Here is a 23,849-nt window from a genome sequence, read left to right as displayed (position 1 = left end):
AAGCTGTTAAAGCTTCAGGGCATTTACATGCATCCAGTGCATTCAAGTCTTATGCAGGGTTGTTTCCCTAGAAGGCAATACCACTAACATCACATTGGAAGGCAGAAACTGATCTTTCCTCATTTGCTCTTGCTTCTCTGGAAACTATGGCCACTATTTCTTTTCTCCTTTTCCTTACAAATTGCAGAAGAGATGAACACATATTATATTCTGTGTACTACTCCAGCCCTCAAGGTTGGCCTACCCCACACATTCACTTCATGTCAATTCAGTTGCTGCCAGATTGCTTGCATCTCTGCTGATGGTTTCTGCTGGGGGTTATTTTGGTATGTAATGCTGTCTGATGCAATCTGCTGTAAACTTACATCATGGCCTGAAAGTTATCCTACAAGCCATGCACTGAGGCTCCATCACACCAGAGAAGTTTCTCGGGATTATATCTTTTTCCTATCAGCTGTGCTGCAAATTTGCTCTTTCATGGGTATCACATACCTGCTCAGAAAAGGGAAATTAGAACAATTCTCTATTTCCATATTGCAGGAGCAAAAGGGGAAGTCACATAATGTGAGATAGTTTCATGGGTTGTACTGGAACTCCGAGAGTCTTCTCCAGCAAAGAACCTGCTGCGTTACTCTGTAGAACCAGAGACTCCATGGGCTGAAATGCACACCAGGAGGTCTCTAGTCCAACCTCCTGCTCAAAGCAAGGTCAACAATGAGTTCAAATGAGGTTGCTCTGGGCATTACCCAGACATCTCCAAGGACAGAGATTATACAACCTCACTGGGTCCTTATTTCAATGTTAATTATCCTCACAATGAAAAATATTTTCCTTACATGTAACTGAAACCTATTTATGACCATGGCCTCTCATTTTCCCATCATGCCCCTAAGGGAAGCTGTTCCTGGTAACCCCGTCAGAGGAAAGACTTCTGTTACGTTCCCTTCTCTCCTCCAGGCTGAACAAGCCCAGTTCCCTCAGTCTCTCTTTGTAGTTCATGTGATACAGGTCCTTGACCATCTTAGGGGCCCTCCACTAAACTCATTCAAGTTTATCAACATCAGAGGGGCCCAAACCTGGATGCAAAATTCCATCTGTGGTCTAATGATTGCAAGGTAAAGAGAAAAAAAATCACTGTCCTTGATCTACTGATTATGGTCCTGTTGATAGAGGCCAGCACATTGCCTGTCTTCGTCAGTACCAGACTGTGATGCTGACTCACTTTTAACGTACTGGTTGTCAGAACACCCAATTCTTTTTCCGCAGGCTGCTGCTACCCAGGCACTTGGTCCTCAGTGTGCACTGTTACACAGTGTTAGTCCATCCCAGAGGCAAATACTTTGTATTTGACCTTGGTGGATTCATGAAGTTCCTGCTGGCCCTTTCTTCTGGCCTGCCTAGGTCCCTCTGAAGGTGGCCCTGTCCTTAAGCACATCAACTGCGCTGCCTGGTTTGGTGTCATCTGCAAACTAGATGAAGGTGCATACCACCTCCTCCTCCAGGTCAGTGATAAATACACTCAACTGGACAGGTCCCAGCACAAATCTCTAAGGAACTCTACTTGTAACCTGTCTTCAGGCTGAGCATGAACTGTTCTTTGAGTCCAACGATCTAGCTAGTCTTTCACTTACCTATTAGTCTAGGCTGTTACTAGATAATAGCTAGACTAACACACATCCAGACAATAACTCTTAAAGTCTCAACTTGGATACAAGGATGCTGTGAGAGGCTGTGTGAAAAGCCTTGCTAAAGTCAAGCTAGATGACACCTATTGCTTTCCCGTCATCCACAGATCTAGTTTCATCACAGAAGGCAATCAAGTTGGTCAAGCACGAGTTACCCTTAGTAAACAGGCTATTCCCAATCACCTCCTTCTCTTTCACATGCCCAGAAATAGCTTCCAAGAAGACTTGCTCCATGATTTTTCTAGGCAGAAGTGAGGCTGACTAGCCTGTAGTTCCCTGGATTGTCCTTCTTGCCCTTTTTGAGGATATGTATGACATCTGCATCTCTCCAGCAGTCAGGGATCTCCCCACCCAATCTCCACAACCTTTCATAGGTGCTAGGCTATGTTCTTGCAATGGCTTTTCTAAAAGAGCTGTAGAATAAATAAATGTTTCATTTTTAGAACAGTTATTTCATTAGGAGATGGTAAATGGTTTCCTGCTTTTCCACCCATAAAGACCTTAAGTTGTTCCTTCTTTTGTTAGTGCCAATATTTTTTGTCATACCTTTAAGAGTCCAAGACTACGTCAAAAGAAAATTTTCCATCCTGCCTTTGTCTATTTGAATAGACTAATTGTTTGAAACTTCACCTCAGAAGCAAATCACATAGCAATATAAACCAACTACACTTTCTTAGCATCATCTTTCATGAGTTAGAGCTGCTTAATGCAGCAGATTGCTGCTTATATACTGACAAGCTTATTTATCAGCAAAAATACAAAGACACCAAGCAAACACATCACATAAATATAACTCCATCAAACATCAAATATTTCCTTCAGCAGTTGAGTAGTTCAAATCTTAGGTAACATACAAAAGAGTAAGGAGACACAAAAATCTTTATTCAAGTTAAACAGCTGTGGACAACACTTGTATAAGTATGCTAAAGATAAGAGAGCACATATGTGTACTTGCATATAAATACACACAGAGGAGCAGCCTTAGCTGTGAGTGGTGGCAGTTACCTAAGGCACCGTATTGCAAAAAGGCACAACATTACCTTTAAGGGGCAGCCCGGCTGCTTTGCCCATACCTAAGGATAACCTGGTGGATGAAGGAAATGGATGTGGAGGGGAGGCAGAGGCAGAGCTGTGGAAAGAGCTTCTCCCCTACCACAGCCTGAGACACTAATCAAGTCTTTAATCACCCTCACGGAAGAAAAAGAAGCAGCAACACCAACATACCTGGTCCCCAGGTGAAAACTGCTTGCAAGGCATGGACTCACTTGCAAGTCCTTTTGTCATAAGCTTCCCTGTGGCCCTGTTTTGCCTAGTAGCTGAGATCAGTTTTGAGCTAGTTCTGCACAAACACAGATGACTACTTTTTTATAAATAAGCAATGATATTAACATTACTCCAAATAACTTCATTTTGTTGCAGAATAATCTATTCCCTCCTTAGCTGCATGCCAGAACTGGCTGAGACATCATAAGTAATATAAATGCTGAAGCCATCTTTATAGAATTGCCTAGAGATATCTGAATTAATATGACTCATGCTATTATGTGCAGTTAATTTTGTCTTCAATTACTTAATTTTTTTATGTAAAGAAGTTTATACATTGATTTCATAATTATTGCTGTTAATTTTCTACCTAAATGAAATGTCATTCTTTCTGCCTGTTTCAAGGTGTACTACAGCAAGTAACGAACCAGCCATTATCAAGGAAATAAGACACTGCTTGGTGTCTGTAGAACATTTAGCATATGCTGGCACATCCTCTACATTTCAGATCAGCTAAAAGGGGAGAAAAAATTGCCATAAAGGCTACAAAAGTTTTACCCTCTTCTTTCTGTTGTACTAGGATGGACACACACCCCCCCCCCCCCCCCCCCCCAAAATCTTAAAAAATATTCTCCTATTTAAACTTCAAATGTTTGGATTTTTTTATATTTCCCTTGGCCTGAGGGTTAAAATCCCTGTTTGAAATTCTAGCTCCAGCAAGGCCAACAGGTAAGGCCAGCTTTAAGATTTTACCATGTCTCTCTTTTGCTGAGAAAAGTGAAAGAAAAAAAAATTGTAGACATCCAGTCACTTAACAGGCCTGTATTCCAGCTGGACTTGCATGGGCACCCACATACACATAGATGTTGTCTGTATATGCATGTAAATACAGGGTACATACACACAGATATGTGTACTGATTAACTCTCTCAACAGTTAAAATCTTCCAGCTATTAACAGCAGCTCCAAAAAGGTAGTCAAATTGCTTAAATTAAGTCATAAAGTTTAAGCAAGAGCTACTTTTCAGGATTTTTTATTATTATTATGCATTCATTTTAAAAGCATTGCAGAAGTCTTATGACATGCCTAGAAAGACATCATCATGCCGGTAAAATAACCTCAAGATGCTTTTGTGAAAACCTGTACTTTACTGTGTCCCTCAAGTACCATTATTCCATGAAGATAATGTTTTCATTATGTAATTGCAGCTCTATGATTTTGCTGTTACTGCAGTTTAATAACACATGTTTAACTGTATAAGACAATGAACAAACACACTGTGAAAAGCCATGGCACAGGAATTGTATTCAAGGCAATTTTCTTCATAAAATTTGAAAAAAACCCTGGAAACCTGATTTTGCATAAGTTAATTGCAGTGGGAAAAAAAATTAATGGGAGGCATTAGAATAGTGCCACAGCTAAAACACAATAGTCAGCAAGGCAAATTACAGACTTCTTTTAAAATTAATATCAAACACCAGCTCTACAAACTAAATATGTAAATGTCTCTACTGAAATTCAGCTGCTTTCTGAAAATCAAATCTACAGACTCCTCTTTGGAACATTATTACACACTCCTTTGTGCTTTTGCCTAGCAACAAGCCTTCTGCTGCTGGATGCTCTCGGGAGTGACACTCTTATTACCAAGACATACCATCTCTTTACATCTTCTGCTGTTTTTTTGGGGGGAAGACAGTCCTATTTCAGGTTTTCTCCACACTTGTTCTGTCTGAAACGATGGGTAAGGCGGGTAGGTTATGGAGCTCTGTGCAGCTGATGTTAAACAAAAGGTGGCGAGATGTGTTCTTAGCTTGGGGTGTTATGCTGTGGCTGTACTGGGAGCCTTGCAGAGGACATGGTATTCGAGGAGGCTGCGACCCTGAGCAGGCTGTGTCTGCTCTGCTGGACCTCATACTTCGGGCTTGAGAAGCCCGTATGTTGTTAGTGTCATCTGAGGCTTATAACAGCTTTGGGAACGGTAAGCTGTATGCGGATCAAGGGGTGGAAGGCTGATCCTGACCAAGACAGTTGCACGTTTAGGAGTTGGCGACCCACAGGACAGCTTAACCCGAGCAGGCACAGGCCCGTGTGGTGCTGCACGCCGGTGCAGCTCCGTGCCTTGTGTCGCACCGCAAAGGGCCTGGGCTGCAGGAGGGACTCAGCCAGCTGGGTGCGACATGGGAGCCCGTGAGCAGCTCCCGCTGCTGCAGACCACGGTTACGCCACCCGCCCAGCCTTGCCTTTATCTGAAAGTCCAGCAAGAAGTTCTCATGAGAACACCCATTAGGGACAGATTTTTTTCTTGTAGGAAATCATATCTTAGCTCAAATGACCAACAGGGAGGGTTTCTCTCCATGGACAGCATCTGCTCTGCCCCGCGCAGCGCACCAGGGGAAAATCAGTCTGGGCTCTGCCCAATGCTGCATGAATGCGGGGTACCCAGCATCTAAAGGGATGTAAGATTTACTTGCTATCTATGCTCCTTTTATTATTCCATCTTATTAAAGCAGTTATCTTATTAGGCCATTTGTTGTCAGGTCTTTCTTATTGAGATCCCAAAAGAACCCTGTGCTGGCTCTCTCACCTCGTCACCATCACCACCCCCTATGCGGAACAATAACCAGTACAGGAAAGTAATCAGCTACTTCCAGTTATGTTCGACCATCTTGCTTGTGTTTATTCAGTCACTATACATATTTACCGTATTAAACTTGCAGTAGAAGCCAATTTTTAATTTTCTGTCATTGTACAGTTGTACTCATGATTCCACAGTCTAATACAGAATGTGATTGTGTTTACTGGCAAAAGCTGTCTTTTAAATGAAGACCAATGCACCTAACAGCTTTAATTTATTTATACAACTGAACAAAGGCTTTAGACCCAACCTTTGCTCTCATATTGCCAAAGGTGATCATTAAATTTTAATTGACAACCTGAATCTGCCCCAAGAGATATTTCCTCATCTCTTTCAAGGACTTGCAGGGTGTTGTTCCCTGGATCTAGCTTGCACTCACCCAGAGCTGAAAAGTGCTCACATGAGCATCAGGGGTTTTGCCAAGCTTAATTCAAACCCCGGGTTTAGAATTATGAGTAACACACCTAACCTTTTTCAGAATCAAAGGCCTTTCATCTTTATATGATGGATTAGAATTCCTGAGGAGGGTGGTGGTCATTCCCCATGGGTAGAGCTCCCAGCAATCCACTGTGCACCTGCACTAACACCTCCTACAGCTCCACTCTGAACGGAGAAAACCCTTGACTAGTTGCCTCTGACCTTGTCCTTCAGTGGTAAGGTTTTGAAAAGCTCTGCAAGGAGGAGATCTTTACTCTTCCAGCCTACGTCTCAGCAGAAAAAGACCCACCGCTGGAACCAAGTCTCACCTTTGCAGCTGGAGTTGGAACCTGTGCAGATTCCCCTGTCAAAGGGGGAAGGAAAGGACTGGCAGAGGAAAGGCATCTGGCCCTCTAGGTGTTCACTTAACTGCATTTACATTCTGCACAGACACCACCTCCTCCTGAGTTGCCCATGTCACCTTTAGGAGGACGCTTAGGGCTGCACATTTCCATATTGAAGCACTATCTCCATGAACCATCCTAACCTCATTCTGTTAGACACAAATGAAGGTTAACAGAATTGGCCATTATCATCTTATAACGTGTTCTGGTGACTATCCAAGTGGGGGGATATAGCCATCTCAACACAGATACAGCCATAGACTACAATCGTTGTTTCAGAATCGAAGACGGGACCATTCATTTGTTGCCCGCCACCCACAGTATCGGTGCCTTCTGTTGTGTGTTCCTATTTCAGGCTATAGATAAATAAATAGGGAAGATCGCAGAGAGCTACTATATTGCTTCAGGTTGTGCTTATGCACTTCCGTTTTTCATTCGAATATTAAAATTAGTGTATATTACAAACTGCAGAGAGAATATGATATACATGCTGGCTGCAGCATTTGAGCTCTTCCCACACTAAGCATCCTTATACCCTATTTCAATACAATGAATCTTTTTCCACAGAACTGTTGATACAAAAAAGGCATCACTGATGGTGCTAATGAAAAAGGTTATGCTGCTTGCCACAAAGTTATAAAATCATTATTGTCCAAGGCAGGTGGGCCAAACATAACCAAGCCTTCATGCATGGCTGCAGTGCAGTCACCATATACCATGCAAGCATAGATTTGCTACTTCCATTTTAATCTACAGCTCCCTAATCTTAAAACAGCAAGTACTTTCTAAGGAATAAAGAATTCTGCCCTTCATGGTGAGCTAGCACATGTGCTCAAAGAGCCATGATAGAAACATTTGCACAGAGCCTACAAAAAGGAATTGTTGTTCACTCTGCACACATAGAGAAACTGTCAAATGTGCTCCAGAGGATTAAAAAGCAGTTAAACCACTGGGGACAGAAAAGACATCACAGGAAGACGGAGCAGGCAAAATATTGAGTGGCAAGGAGGGAGATGGAGAAAACAAGATGGATACTCTACTGAAGTACCATCACCCTAAACCACCCCACCCCAAACCCAACAAAACAAAACCCCACAGCAATACAGACTTTAAATATGGGTTTTTTTCCAATCAGACTGTGAAGGTAGATGGGACATTTGATACAGGCAATATATTTTTATTCTGGAAGCAGCCTGGTTCTCCCTCCTGCTAGTGTATTTTATTCCTACAAAAGACTACCAGCTAAGAAGAGAAACCCACAGCTATAGAATCCATATAAACTAAAACAGTGAGACCTAGAAAAGGTAAAGTAGGCAAGGCAATTAAAGAGTAAGGCAAAAGAGATAAAACATGCAAACTACTCAGCAGGTATCAAATGCCTTTTTTATTTATTTAAAAGAAACATTTTCCTTTTATATCTTTTACTGCAGTCTTGGTTCATGTTCAATGCACTCAGCAAAAGCTCACTGCAGGATTTCCTTCAATTTCAGCAAGATTTGGAACAGCCCACAAAAACACAGGTTCTCTTCCCATTATCATGAAAGAGGCACAGTACACAGGCAATATAAGCAAGATGCTCACTCATACATCTACTACTTGGAAATCATGTTGGTAAGCGCTCCCTCCCCATGAGTTATTTCACTTTAAAAATCAAAAGTCTCTTTAAAGATGCATCAGAATGATTGCTCCGCTTCAGTGGGATTGCATTAGCAGATCCAGGAATGTTGTCTGGCAGCCAGAATACACAGCTACCTTCTGTACTACAGTATTATCTAGCTAGGATATAAATATTGGGTGGGGGAGACAGTTTATGTCTCTCTCCTTGGTATGTCTCAGTATATATATTAGTGGGATAATACACAGTCGTGTGCCTGGTTGCTTCTCAAATCACTGGCACCATGAAACAATAGCAAAGTGAGAAACAGTGTTATCACAGTTAAATATGCCTGCACTTACTCAGAACCTTTTCCTTAGCCTGGCTGTTGGTCTTTTCAGTAATGTGTAGCTGCTTTTCACAGCAAATTTATACTGAACTGTGTTTGAAGAGAATGGCTCTAGATACCCTTAAGTTTCTAAAGCAAAGCAAGCTGTATCTCTAAACCTGAACAGATACACGAAGAGATAGGATACTTTTTAAATCTTACTCTTCTTTTTTTAATTCAGTTGCTGGCTTTACAGTTGCATAACAGGACAACCTGTCCAAAAGCCTACAATTGTATGCTAGAATCATATTTTGAGAGACTAACCCAAAGTATCCTCAAATGTACTGTCTACAGGCTTGGTTTACCTTTATTAAGAAGCCTTTTGTATCCTTTGAGTAATTTCTGAAGGCAGGTTTCACCATACTCTGAATTTCTGGCTTCTAACTCATACTGGAAACACTGAGAGTAGCTTTCATGTTTCAGTGCAGATCCAGACTTTTTGGCAGGGGCAGTAATATTGAGGTATCCAAAGGCCTCTGCATACAAGCAGCTCATTGTACTTGTTATCCACAGCCCATCTGAAGTGATGGCACAAAAGGTCCTGCAGGAGGGAAAGCCTTACACGCGCTGCTGCACCACTCACCCCTTGTCTCAAAGCCAGAGGAGGGCTGTGGCCACCTGCTCTGCTCTGTGCCAGCAGCTGCTCCCAGGCCGAGGGATGCAGAAAAAGCTCTCCTGGCAGAGAGGCAGCAGACTTCCCCCACAGCCTTCCCAAAACTGCAAATATCCAGGACCTCAGCACTGGTGCAGTGTTACTTACAGAAACAGTATTATGACTTTCTTTGCTTCCAGCTGCTTAACCAGGTTTTAACAGGCAATGCAATTCGGCTCCTTCCCCCAATTACTTGAGAGCTTTAAGAGATATCTTTCTTAAACTCTTTGTGAAAAATCTAAGTTAAACACATCAGCCATTACCAAATCCTTTCAAAGAATCAAAACAGGTTAAGGAACTGCAACATGCTCATGGTTAAGTTGTGCTGTTTTGGCTCTGTGTGGCTGTATGTTTTTCAAGCCTTGTGTAACTGTCCTTAATTATACTTCCAATTAATTTCCTGAATGGACTGTCTACAGTGAGGTACACCACCTAAAAGCAAAGCAAATAATTTCTTGGGATCATTACTATAACATGGTAATATAAGCATGTATTTTGTATCCTGAACAGCATCGGGACAAACTTACTCAGACCACTGACCAAAGATGCCCTTTCCTTTCTGGTTATGACAGATTTATTTAAAAAAAAAAAAAAAAAAAAAAAGGAATAAAAGGAAAAAATATATTGTGGAGTAGATAGTCAGATAAACTGACAGACAAGCTTTGTATATACTTACTAGATTAAATTTCCTTTAATAAAATGGAGCTGTTTCAATAACAACAATAAAATCCCAGAAGCTGGTTTCCAATAATTCATCACACATAATAGTGGCAGTCTCTATTTTGCATTGTTTTCTTTATGACTTGGATAAATACCATCTGGCGGCAGGGTGTTGCGATTGTTGGAAGGATTAAAATTGTGAACTCATCGTCAGATTTTGCCCTAAGGTTACCAAAGAATGTTCAATTCCTGGAAAGCCACTTTGAGAGCACATTGGTTCCACCTCTCTCAGTGAAAATGGACATAAATATCTCATTTAGTTTCCTGACCTTGTTGTTCTGGAAGAACAGAACAATATGAATCTCTTCACATGCTAGCTTGTACACATACGTCTTATATTTTATCCTATTATATAGCCACTTTTAAGCCTCCACGAAAATAAAAAAAATGTACTTGAATATGTCTAGTCTGAAAAACAGTTAAGAACACTTAAAAATTTAGTGCTTTTTTGAACTATGTTAAAGTCTCTCTTGGTGTCTGGATTGCATGGGCTTTGATACTGCAAATGGATCTGACATAAAGGTCTCAAAGCTGAAGCTTTCTGGAGTTTGAATTCTGGTCTTTTTTTTATGTATTAAGGCAAGAATTATTTGGAACGTACACATAATCAGAAATAGGCATCCCTCAAATGGGGATAAATTTGAATCCTTAGTTTTCCTACAATATTTCCAGTCAATTGGTTTGGAAAACAGCACCAGTTTTAAGCACTTGCTTTTCATCCTCATGCTATGTTTGCTAGGTTCTAGAGTAGTGCATTTTTAGGTAGGTAAGTGGCAGACCAGTAGCAATTAACTGCATCAGAGCAGTTTTACTTCTCACATTTTGTATTTATCCTGACAGCAGATGTTTAAGAAGGTATATGTTCAGAGTAATAACTAATGTTTCACTTCCCATACAGCCAGCACCATTGCAGAAGCATTTGCCGAGCAAATTTGAGATGTTACTTACCAAGAAAGTGATTAACTATAATTGCTGATGATAATTTAAATATTTACACCATACTATAAACTAGGGCTTTAGAACACGGTCAGACTAGAGAGTCCAGATACAAATTTCCTTCTCATCCTCCTGATGGATCTTTGTAGGCCACAGATATGAAAAAATGCAGTGTTTCTAAGCTAGGCTGAGACTCTTGTGTTTTCTTTTCCTAGAAATGTGAAGGTGGTTATTTCTGTTTTCATCCAGAAACCCCTACTTGGTCAAACTTTTCTTTTTTAAGCATTTCAGAATTCCTCTTCTGTACTTTTGAGTGTCTAGTAGTAATGCCTTTATAAAGGTTCTGAGATTGCCCAGTGTGCTGGTATAAGCATCCATTATTCTCACACACTACCATTAAAGTTTCTCTTCTGAAATAAAAAACAAGTGCCTAGAAATGCAGCATGCAGCAATATCCAAACCACAGTTGCCCTGGCCACAGCATTAGAACGTTTCCTGTCTCTCAGTCATTGATTACCTCTTGTTTATACATCAATCCTGCAGAAAAGCAATGCCAGAGAGAAAGATAAATTCATATCTCACTCCTTCTGCCTACTTAGGAAGTTAGAAAAATGATTTGGTGGTGCTCAAGAAGGAAATCCCCAGAAGGGACTAACGACTTCCCCTTTTATTGTAACCCTTTTACAATCCATCACACTGACTGGTAGATTTAGGGTTTCACAGTTAGACCTCCTGGCAACCAGCTGCACTGCAGAAGTGACTCACATACAGTCCTACAACAGAGACAGTTCTAGCCCAAAAGATTAAATTCTGCCTGCATCCCTGCCTTAAAAACAGCCTTCCTCGGAACTGTGGAGGCTGGCAGTGAATAAGAGCACAGGCCTGCAGATGAGGACACCTGGATCCTGCTCCAAGCACAGATGTAGCCTGTGTTTAGTCACTTGAAGGTCCCTTAGGAACCAGATCCAGTACAGAACTTACATTGAGCAATACTTCTTCCTGAAGCATCTGATCCCAAAGCAAATTTGGGGATTCTGTGTTTGGTACCTCACTGGTCTATCAAAATGGGATTCGAAGTAGCCAGCATGCTAGTTTTCCTCTTGGGGCCCACCTTCATTAGTATGCCTGGCTTGCAAATGTGTTGAACAAGCAACTTTTCTTCCTTCTATCCACAGACAGCGTGGGAAGTCACTTGATTTCATTTAAGATCCATAGCCTAGACACCAGAATGACTGACTTCCCCCCTCGCCCCAGAGATGGGTGAAATTCTTTATTCTAAAATAAAGAAGCAACAGTGTTTCCCTTTTAAACTGTGGCAGTGTAGTTAGAGTACTTAGTTATGTTCAATTCCTTTCTCAAGAAGAGAGGTTCAAACCTGTGCCCTGAAGACTGTAACAATGGCTTTCACACTATGCTAGTCAGGGTGCTCAGCACCTCTGATGCTGAAGTCATGCCACCACTCCTGGAAAAATTTGCTGGATCAGGGAAAATGTGATTTCAGATTGGCTTTCCCTGTGCTCCCCAAAGCACCCACTGAGCAGCTCCATGCTGGGCTGAGACCTTGGACCTCCCACTTCTAGACCTAACTCCAAATCTTTATCTAGAACTACCACCTTGCCTCCTCTAAGGACCATGTTTTAAAGTAAACTAGCATCTTACCCCTGCACTCTAGAGGGATCCCAGTCCTGTCAATACAAACTGCACATGCCCTGGGGTAGATGGGCAAGAGACCTCCATCCTCAGAGCCCTCAGGGAGATGAATTAACCAGCCTTTAGATTTCAGTCCGGCTTCAGCGTTAAGATGCTCCATGCGAGCAGTTCTTGACTTTAGGTAGAAGCACAACTATTGATTTTAATCTCCAACTAGACAGGGGTTTTAAAAATCACATTTTTTGATCTAAACCCCATCCATCTATGCCCGATTTAAAAAAGTATTTATCAGTTCTGGTTCATTTCCTCCATACCTCAGTATTTCAGTTTGTAACACTGGACCAATGCTCAACTTCTTCATATGAACAATGACAGCATTAAACAGAGATGTTTGCAGTACAGTTCAGCAGATGGCAGAAACTGACACAGCAGACAAAGTTAAAAAAGTAAAATATGCATCTTAATGGGGCAGTTACCCTAAACTCACATTCCATGTAAGCTCCTCACAAAGCTTACAACAAAAGCAGATATGAATGAATTACAACAAATACCCTGTAAACACAAAGATGTTTTTATATATTTAGGCTATGTAACTGACTTTATGATATTCTTGGTAGCCTTTTTCTTTATTTTATGGCCTATTAATGGCTTATGGTTTAATTCCCTGTTTATTATATTCTAAGTCAGAGAAGATTACTCACAACTAGTGGGACCATCAAGATTTAATAAGAATATAAAAGTCACTCAGCAGTTAAAAGAAGAAAAGCCAACAACGGGAAATAATTGCAAGCATAAGCACCTAATGAAGTGAAAACATGGCAACACAGTGCTAGTAAACTGGCTACATTGGAAATTTTTTTTATATACTGCATCAAATATTCAACCCATAGAAGAAACAAAAAGCCAGATGGCGCTGCTTTCTTTAGGCAACAGGTCTCTAAAGAACATATCGCTTACATATATACGTATTCTTGAAGATAGGAACCAAAAGAAAAAAACATTTGCAATGTATTTCTGATAGTCTGCCAGTAAAACACCAACATAAATCTGTATTTCTACAGACAGCCAATAACACTCAGCGTAACTGCAGAGGGGAATGAAGATCACAGGTGGAATGAAAGTGTCTACAAGTTCTGCTGAAGGCACTGAACACTTTCAGGTCTAAGACGATTAAAAAAATTCCTTATGTATTATATTTAATGGTTTCAGTCCAGTCTAGTCTATAGGCTGATTGTTTACCACATCCCAAAGCTGTCAAGTACCTTCAATGTCAGTTTTAAAAGCAACACTGAGGACTTAAACAAAACCAATTGTCTTTTTAAAATATATGCTCTGGTTCAGCCACAAGCTACTGGGCAAACTGTAAGTGGTGCTGAGTGAAATTTAAGCAAAATGATCACAATAGTGATTTCTGGCCTCGAAATATACATTTGAGCTGGAATTTCCTCTTGCTACTTTAAACCGTGTCTCACTAATGAACAGCAATTGAATTGTGCAGATGTAATTTTAAATGATCCAGACCTAAAGATTTCATGTGGTTTCCTCAAAGAAACAAACAAACAAAAAATTATACTCAAATTCCTGGCTTTCCAAAAAACTTCTGCCTATGAACCTGACAAAAAGACAATGTGAAAGGGATGTAAATTGGTATTTGTAAATTTATATATTGGAACGTTATCATGACAAAGAAACTACCAAAAACATGCTTAAAAGCTGATGAGCATGAGCCGGCAGTGTGCTCTGGCAGCAAAGGTGGCCAACAACCTCCTGGGCTGTGTTAACAGCAGCACAGCCAGTAGATCATGGGAAGTGATTATCCCCCTGTACTACTCAGCACTCATGAGTGACCATGTGTTGAAAACTGCATCCAGTTTTGGGCTGCCACTACAAACCAGACATCAATAACCTGGAATGAGTTCAGCACAGTGTCACCAAGATGGTCAAAGGACTGGAGCACTTGCCCCGTGAGGGAGAGGCCGAGGAAACTGGGTTTGTTCAACACAAAGACTTGAGAGGACCTTGTAGCAGCCTCCCCTCCCAATACCTACAAAGAGCCCACCAAGGAGACAGAGCCAGGCTCTTCACAGTGGTGCCTCGTGGGATGATAAGAGAAAACAGACATTAGCTGAAACAAGAAAGATTCAGACTAGACAATAGAAATAACTTTTTCACCATGAGGACAAGCAATGGAACAGGTTGCCCAGAGAGTCTCCAGCTTTGTTGATTTTCAAAATCAGGTTGGGGTAAAGCCCTAAGTCACCTGGTCTGACCCCACAGCTGATCCTACTTTGAGCAAAAGGATAGACTAGCTGACCTCCTGATGTCTCTTTCAACCTGAATTATCCTGAGAATCCTGGAATATACAACTTCTGGAAATTCTGGAAAAACCAACCTTAAGTAGGCATTCTTACTAGACAATGAAAACAGCCTCACTACTTGCCTACTCAAGACAGATGGTCTCCCTTGTTGCATACATTAGTCACACTAATAAGCTTCTTTTGCAGTATTTCAGTGCACATGTGACACACATAAACTTGACATAAACACAGTGGAACTTGAACTCAGTCTTGGGAGAGTCCAAACAAAACCAAACAGGTTCAGACCCTATGGCCTGTGCAGCCCTGCACACAGTCACAATCCTATTACAACACAAGAGCTCTAAAAACTTTGACTGACTGCTGCAAGACTGTGATATCTAGCAAGGATCACTTTTCTTTTAAAAGACAGTAAAATTAATAAAATACATAATGAATGGGGATGGGCTGGACCCTGGCAAAGGAGTCTACTTTTCTATTCTTCATTTCTTCCCTCTGGCCCATTGCTGGGTAGGTGCTTCAGGACCTCGGGAACCTTACCACTGCTATAGCACCTGTGGAACTGGTGCTCTACCTTGTGGGAAAATTTTCTTTTCTCCTTCCTTCCTCCCACCCTCTGCTCCCCATATATCTTGTGAGCTGGGAACTACTCCTAAAAGCATAAGTCTGTGATACAAAAGAACCCTTTGAACAGGTCTTTTTTTTCTTTTTTTTTTTTTTTTTTTTTTTAAACTACATTTCAATAGCACACATTGTTCCATGAATTACATTTTGGAGTAATTCCATATACAGAGGCCTTTTCATTTAACTGGATTATTCCTTTCATTGAATCACACTTTGCCAGTAGTAGCTCCAGGGCCTGATTCTTCTCTTATTTACCCCATTGTTGACAAGCTATGTAAGGACATACAATTCAGATTCACACCTGTACAAAGACCTGGCATTTTAAACAGATGCATTCTTGACTCATGCTTACAGATAACCTCCTGCCGCTCTCTTCTAGAGCACTGCACCACCTTTGCTGACAATATCTGGAAAATACATTAGGCTTGCTTTTTCTTTAAACTCATTGTTCTGGAAAGTATTATAGATAATGTGTCATCTCTGACCTATCACTGAGTATACATTTGATGATAAAAGTTAAAATTAACCTTTCAAAAATAAACATTATTTCCTCGAGTTTGCACATAGACGTTTTTAAATCATTGTCCATCTATTTTATGTAATAAAATCTATAAAAATAATTTAATGATAATAAGATTCTGTTGGCTAGAACAAAACAATGACAACACAGTTTGGAAATTTAGATGTAACTGATTCCTGATCTCACATTCATTACCTAGACGTAGATTTGGCACCTCTAAAGTCGATTACCTGTATACCCTCTAAAGACACAACACCACCTCTTAAACCTGTATGTTATTTGTACACTTTACAGCATGCAGCTAATTTACGCAGCTTCAGACGCATGCAAACGTGCTGTTCTTAGCTAGGTACTTTACCAGCTAAGATAAATCATTAATGCATAGCACAGTACTTCACAAACAGTTTTAATAAAGACAGTGTTCAAGCTCACCAGAACTTTTAGACCAGCCTGACGATGCCAAACTTGCAACTTTATATCCCATCTTATTTCAGCTATACAATTTTTCACACCTTTTGCATAAAAATCATGTGTTCTCTGATTGTAGAAGTGTGTAAATACACACACACACACACACACACACACGCAGTGTGTAATAAAAGGTGCAGTGATTTTACTGGGACTTTAAGAAGGAGAAATTAATATATAGAAATAGACTAAGCTAAGCTATTTCAGCCTGAAAATGTAAAAGTTATGAAATCCCTAAGACTGAGGATAAAAATAGGAGCTTTATTTCCTCCTATTGAGTCTCTTCTATCCATACTCTTGACATGTATTTCCTACTTGAAGTAAAAGGTTGAAACTAGTTTCTCAGGTAGCACTGTGTGGTAACACTTCTTGAAGAGTGAATACTGTCCCCTTACAGGAAAGACAGATGCAGCAACATAAGCACACTGAAGCAGTCTTTCCAGGATGGAGTTAATAGAAAGCTTAAGCCAACAGTGCCAGATCTCCTCAGGAAGTGCGCTCTGGAATTAGAGAACAGCAGAACCACCTGACAACCTGGCTGGCTGTCATCATCTAAAAAAAAAAAAAACAAACGGATCAACAGACTCTCCAGGGAGGAATGCCAGTAATTTTTATAAAGCACAGTTTTTTGCTCCATGGGCCAGGCTAGGGGGCTGCACAGTTATGTGTGTACACATGGTTTGTAATTAGACAGCATGCTGCCATGTGATGTCAACCCTAGGCAGATTTCTCTGGTTTCCAGATGATGTGTGGCCATGCCGCTGCTTTGGACTCTACATTCGTATGAGACACAGCCACTTCTGGATGCTTTGTCAGTGCAGCGTAGCACCCCAGCCACCTCCCTTCCATGGGAAGCCAAGGCCACCGGGGCCCTCTTCTCCCTAAAGCCAATCCTGTCAGGCACGGTCTAGCTAACCTCTGTACTACAGTCACGCTAGCTGCTTAAATAAACAATACAAAGCACTTTATACTATGTGAACATCTGTTTGCACAATGCAGAATAGAGTAGTTAAGAGGTTTATTTGAGTGCACAGCTGATTTGATGTGTACTGTGAATACAATGCACTGTACAGAAATGTGTTAGTGCGTGAAGGACAGCAAGCCCAGGGGAAAAAAGCACTACAGCATGGAAGATTCATTTACTTAACGGGTAGCACTTCCTCTTTACTGAGAAAATTAACTGCCTCACACTTCTAAATGTATCAAAAATGAATCCAAACGAGTATTGTTAAATTGTATATCCTGGGTCAGATCATTTTCACAAACTCCAGACGTCCCTATTTTAATGCTAAACCATTTGCATAGATGTTTCTGCATATTTCTAGGTAAGAGCTTACTCATTTCCTTCTGGCACGAGTCTAATGCTGCTTGAAACCTTCTCTTTCTCTGAAAGTCTATTTGACGTATATGTGCCAAGCAAGCCAGCACATCTTAAGCAAAAGAATATTTTTAATCACTACTTTCACAGATTTTAAATCCAAAATGGACAATTTGTGATCGCTGAATCAGATATTCTGAATAACAGAGGCCAGAGATTTCTGTATGTGCTTCATGCATTAAGCTCACAACCAGTTCTATGTGAATAGACAAAATGTCTTTCCAGAACCTACTGACTAGAAGTGAAAGGCACCATCACTTGCCTTGATCATTGGCTTTTCATGAAACCTCACAGGAAATCAAAACCTTCAGGTCACTTCTGGAACTTTGGTATTTTCATAACCATCCATGTATCTTGATTCCTGGGGCCTGCCAGGCAGACCTACAATTTAAGTTATTCCAGAGCAACTCCAGCCACTTGCAATGCAAGTAGGCTATTATATAGTGGGTTCAATAAACCTCCTTACCCCTGTGTTATGCAATGGTAATTGTTCATGAAATGGTTTCTGAAGTAGCAGAGAATCAGTTACCTGCCTACAATACAGAAAGCTGCTCTGTCACACCGATATTATACACACACAAATGTAAATCCCTCTTCCCCAGACACTTGTTACAGCCCCTAAAAATATTCTAATGGCCTGCTTCTCTGATTGTGTGGCCATAGTAGATGTATTGCTACAACTAATTCTCAAATCAAAACTTTACTTTGACAAGTTTCAGCTTATCTAAGTATCTTTCAGTGAGTGTGTCCAACCAACTCCTCCATCCACAACCATCTCTAATATTAGAGATGGCTGTAGCCATAACCCAAACCAGTTTTAAGTCTGTTTTTTCTTCTTTATCTCCAACGCATAGCCTGGTCCAGATAGTCAGTTTAAACTTCTTTGCAGTGAGTACGTGCTTGATAGCCATGATCACACCAGACCTCCCATTCTTACTTGCCCTATGTGGCTCCAGCCTAAGTAGCAGTTTGTGGGAAGTCATTAATTTTGTAACATAAATATTGCAGAATACCTTTACGGCTCTATGGAATTAATAGTATCATTTAAATATAGATCTACTAAAGAGCCAGTGTATGCAACAGGTCAGATCTAAATTATGTATCATGACCCCTGGACACAAAAGGAACTACAGGAGATTAGCTTGCAGTGTCAGTTACATCACTGGATATATCCAACTGCAGAGAAGTAATTCCATACAGGCACCATTCATAATAGAAAAAAGCACCATTTTCATACACATTATGAAGTTACTGTAAACAGGTTGCCTTGCTGGGAACTAGTAGACAGAAGCACATGAAGCAAAGACTGATTTTAGAGAGATGAATGGAAGATGCAGGGAATATTGCAGTGCTGCTGCTAGGCTAGATGTTTGTCAGGCCCTTCAAATCTCCTTTACTTTTTCTCCACACAATTTTTCTTTGAAAAGGGAAAGTGGGACAGGTCTCTTGCCCTTAGGTGAAGAATATCTCTCTACTGCATCCCATCCTGCCATTCACAGAGAGCATCATTGAAATTCCTTTTTGTCTGTCTTCTCCCAACTCCCGAGTAGTTTACATAAACACAAAGAGCAAGCATCAGGCAGGAAATTATGACAGGAGACCACAAGAAAACAACTAAATGCATAATTCAGGTGAAAATATAAAGGAAAAATGTCAGTTTCTTTCCTAGAGTTCACAGCTATCAGGAATCATGAACTAAGAAGATATCAGATATTAACAGCTAGCTATTTTTTAAAATAATATTTTCATTAAAATCAGTTAGGCATTTGGAGCAAGAACTGCCTAAATTAAGTATTTGCCATTAAAATTATTTCTAAAACACCATGATTTTCTGCAGGGTATAATGCAAGGCTTGGGGGAATAACAGGAAACCAAAAAAGGAAGAAACAGTACAAAACAATGCGCTTTTGCTCCAAGTAGTTTCAATGATACAACACACGTTCACCTCTTCCCAAAACAAATAAACAATCAAACTACACACATCTTACAGTAGATAGAAAGGTGTGGCGGTGGTGGTGGGTTGTTTGGAATAGCTGCCAGGGCAAGGAACTAAAATTTCAGGTATGTAAATCTAGATGCCAGCAAAAAAAAAAAAGTAAGATGTGCTGAGGGAGGTAGGAGGAGATTACAAAAGGTGATGCAGTGGTAACTGATAAACTACCAGTTTTGGAATTGCAACCTCTATATCCATGTTAAATAGCTCAAGCAGTCCCCTTTCTTTATTGCCAGTACCCTCCTCCTTAGATTCTTCCCTCATTCTACATTTCTGAATGACTCATCTGTTTTTCCCATAGAGGGATTATACCAAATGCCATTTTGTTTACTTAAACTTGTGCTCTACTTAGGAAGTACCAGTTTGCATAACGACTTGTTTTTATAGTGACCACAGATGCCAGGTAGTACCATGTACTTGTTATTTTGGGCTTCTTCAGATTGTTTCTTTGGCCACATAAATAGTATTCACTCGGAGAAAATGAATTCCTAGATTTTAGAAAAAAAAAAAAAAAAAAAAAAAAATCCCTCCCCCAAACCAAACCACTCTTGAAATTTTAGTGAAAATGCAAAACATTGTCCTTTCTAGTTAGGTTTCATTAGTGTTCTAGGGTCATTCTGTGCCTGTCCCATAGTCATCACAGCAATTTTGAGGAAAAAACCAACAAAACATTTAATAAAAATTACTGGCTTGAAAATCTAATAGAGACTGCAAATTCATTTAATGGCTAAGATGCAAAGAGGCAGTGCAATGGGTCTTTTTTGTCTTGAGTACCTCCATCCAGGTTTCAGTGGCTATTCTGACAGTGGTCCAAAGGACCCTCTCTGCACCCTCCAGTATCCGCTCTGCATAACACTCACCAAAAATGCTGACTCAGACTCATGTGATAACACTTGCAGAGTTCTCATTCCATAATGACTGTGCTCAAATTCACACATAAACAAGAATGACCTACCACACAGTATTGTCTTGTTGCTTCATTACATGGCTGCAGACTGATCACACCACCAGCCTATTACATCTCTTGAGTCTGCAGCAGCTTGAGTCTGCAACGTTTTTTCTACAGGGAGCACAAGGTCCTTTTCATAAGCAGCAATATATATATATATGTTTGGTGAGGGTTTTTTTCAGATTCACCCAGCAGAACTAACTCAAAGATTGGATAACAGGAAAATTTATTGTTAAAAAATTGATACTGGGTTGACAAGCACAACAATATAAAGATGCAACAGAGAATTGACTGTTTCAGACCATATGTGAATACTGGCTCACAGGCCATTTCACAAGCTCAGACTAAGCTGCTTCTCAGTTCCACTGAAATTACAGCCATTTCCCATAAGATTAACAACAGGTCCTATTCTCACAGATCTCTTTGGCATGTGACTGTGCAGTACAAATGTGAGTTAGCACAGAGAAGGAATAACTCAGCACTCTCACTCCTAAGTGTCACCTGTAGAGAGCAGATCTCTACTTTTTAGGATTAAGGACAGAATATTTTCACTAGAGCGAATAAAACCTTTACAACTGCCAAACAAGTTTATCAAAATGCATTTGCGAAGAGCTACAGAAGATGAAAAAGGGGCAACTAAAAATATAGCAGTACCTCTGAAAATGTCACTGACAGTTGCAGCCAGAGAGGATTCTGACCAGCTTTTCTCTGGGTCCAAACACCATGGCAATTATGGTCCAAGCATATTTAATGACTGTTAACTGGTAACGTGTCTGATAAAGGCTACCCTAGTTGAGTCCATTACTGACGTTCAGCTACTAAAATCCAAAAACTAAGGAAAGCATTGTGCTTTTTCAAGCCTTAGACTTGTTAAGAACTGACAACATAGTGTGGTTTATAGCTTTGCTTCAAAGTGCCCCAGTGTCACCTTATTCTGCTTACTCTTTGACAAAATTGTGCCCACCCTGGCAGGTCGTAACACCACCTGAGCAATTAACAGGATATTCCCATCCACTGGAAACATGGCAGGTGAGGGTTCAGCATAGCACTGGTTCAAAATAGTGCAACGAACATTTTTTTTTAGCTCACATCCATTCTTCTCCTTTTACTGTATACTCTCCTCAGCATAAGAACAAAAGATACAAATATATCTTTGCTCTCATAATGCAGTTTCTTCCATTTTCTATGGACTATAACAACAAAACTGAATTTCTCTCTCTAATTAAGTGCTTTATAGCCCACTGTATTAAAGAGAGGCAGAGAAGGCCACTAGGAATCAAGATAGATGAGGATTTCCTATAAAGTCTAATTAAATAAATGTTTGCTCTGCAGTTTGTGAAGACAGTAACTTGCAAGTCTACAGTGTGTCGAGGGGTTTTTGAGACAAAAGTTAATGATCAATTCAACCCAGTCCTGAGTACAGTGAAATGTAATCTTCAGTGACCTTTAGTATTAAAAATGGAAGCCTAACTTGTGCTTAATTTGTGCTTAGCCACATCTTGTTGTCCATATGCTTCTGCATGGACTTTAAAACTGGATTCAGTCACCAACTAAGTCTGCTTTAGTGAAAAATCACTGTGAACTCAAAACCAAAAGTCAGCTACAAGACGTCAGTGCAGTTTCATGCTGAGGTGAATATGAATTTCCATCAAACCCCACTGGAGAAACTCCAAAGGACTAAATAGTCAGAGACTCATAAAATTCTAAGGTGGTTGCCATAATTCCACTCTCATATCCGCTCAGTAGCTATTGTATGTTAGAGAGGCATGCCCAGCTGTTGCATGGAAAAAGCTGCAGCAATATGGTATATGGTAGAGATTTTTATTTGATGTGTCACAATCCTGAAGCCTCAATCTGCATTTTTGGGCTGACTCACTTTGTAGGGTATGCTGCAGTCCGAGACCTCATATATAACCTTCTGACTAGTCTGGCTGGGGGACCTGCTGAAGTGAACTGCAGATCCCTCCCTGCAAACAGGGCTTGGTCTTGGTGCATGTCTGTGAGACTCAGGCTAACAGGTAATTCCCAAGCACAATGGCTATGAAGTGAGGACAACCAAGTGTCTAGACCTCCTTTCAGCAGTGGCCTCTTGCAACCTGTTCATGATTGTAGGTCCAACAGCTTTGTGTTTATTGCACTAAATACAACTGGGGCTTTCCTCCACAGGAGGTGCTTAAGTAAAAATCCTATCTTGGTGATAAAGGAATCGGTAGTAATGCTTCTACATTGTCTCTCTTTATGCAAGGTCTAGCAAAAGGCCTTTATACTTTTTTTTAAAAATTCAGTTTATATTTATTTATATTTACATTCTGTCTGTTTATTTATATTCTATATGTTCATTTACATTCTGTAAATAGAATATCCTTTAATTCTGTTTAGAGAGTGAGAAAAGTGGTTCCTAACATAGAAGATTTTTAAGGACTTAACCTGAGGAATACATGTTTGGACACCACACATATGAACAGGTTCGCTGAACAACTACCCAAGAACATTTTCAGTGCAGATGAGCAGTCCTTTCCTAGCCTTAAAAGAGATTACATGTGGTCATATAAGACACATCCTTATTTATTTTTTACTCTGAACACTGTTAAATTTAAGTAGCAGAAGGTTTGCTTGCAAAAATGACATTTAAAAATCGAATTTAAATTATTTTGCTTTGTTTCATACTTTAGGCTTACTTTATTGTTCTTGTTGCCAGTTGTGCTGTTCCTGTGCATCTGAGTGTTCCTCTGATGTTCCATCACCATCAAACCTGTATGTTAATTGTTTTTATGTGCGTCCTTTGCCATGGTACAGGTGGGAAAATAAGTCTAGGGAGAAAAAAAAAAACAGGGCAGAAAACCTGAAAACCTAAAACCACTGACAAGAGCGCTCTTAGAATAACCCCCCAGCCTTCAACTTTAATTTTGTTCAGATAGAGCTTTCTAAAATGAGACATTTGCATACAGTACCAACCACCTGTACTCCTCCCCAGAACAGCACAAACTACGATTCTTGGCCAACACTGGAAATTTGGTCTTAACACCAAGCGGTTTGGTCTCAAACCCAAGCTGACGGTGCGAGGCAGCCGCTTGGGACCCCAGATCCCCCTCAGCCCCAAGCCCAGCAGGAGCTGGAGAAACTTCCCGCCGAACCAAATCTGTGGCAGGGAAGAAGCCGCTGCCGCAATGGCTGGCCCCGGGCCCTGGCTGCCCGCCGGCCCGCTCTCCGCCCCGCACGGAAACCTCCACCGGCGGGGCCGGCGGGCTGCCTCTGCCC

The 23,849-nt window shown here is 40.6% G+C and overlaps 1 protein-coding gene across 5 annotated transcripts in view; it reads right to left on the bottom strand.

Annotated features, from left to right (window-relative positions):
* Positions 1-23,849, bottom strand: part of CARD19 (caspase recruitment domain family member 19) — an 82,102-nt gene that overhangs the window by 3,164 nt on the left and 55,089 nt on the right. For 3 of the 5 annotated variants that reach the window (XR_005930974.1, XR_005930975.1, XM_041118779.1), the window contains one exon: positions 22,651-23,401. Coding sequence is in view for 1 of the 5 variants with exons in the window: in XM_041118779.1 (XP_040974713.1) it covers positions 23,361-23,401 (41 nt within the window). In the remaining 4 variants the exon portion in view is untranslated. Of the gene's footprint in view, positions 1-15,583; positions 16,824-20,597; positions 20,722-22,650; positions 23,402-23,849 lie in introns of those variants that run through there. The other 2 variants (XR_005930972.1, XR_005930973.1) reach the window with 2 other exon arrangements.

The sequence above is a fragment of the Aquila chrysaetos genome, chromosome 20 (assembly GCF_900496995.4).
Source record: "Aquila chrysaetos chrysaetos chromosome 20, bAquChr1.4, whole genome shotgun sequence".
Classification (NCBI taxonomy): domain Eukaryota; kingdom Metazoa; phylum Chordata; class Aves; order Accipitriformes; family Accipitridae; genus Aquila; species Aquila chrysaetos.
Note: the sequence above shows the minus strand (reverse complement) of the source record. Positions and strands in the feature narration are given on the sequence as shown.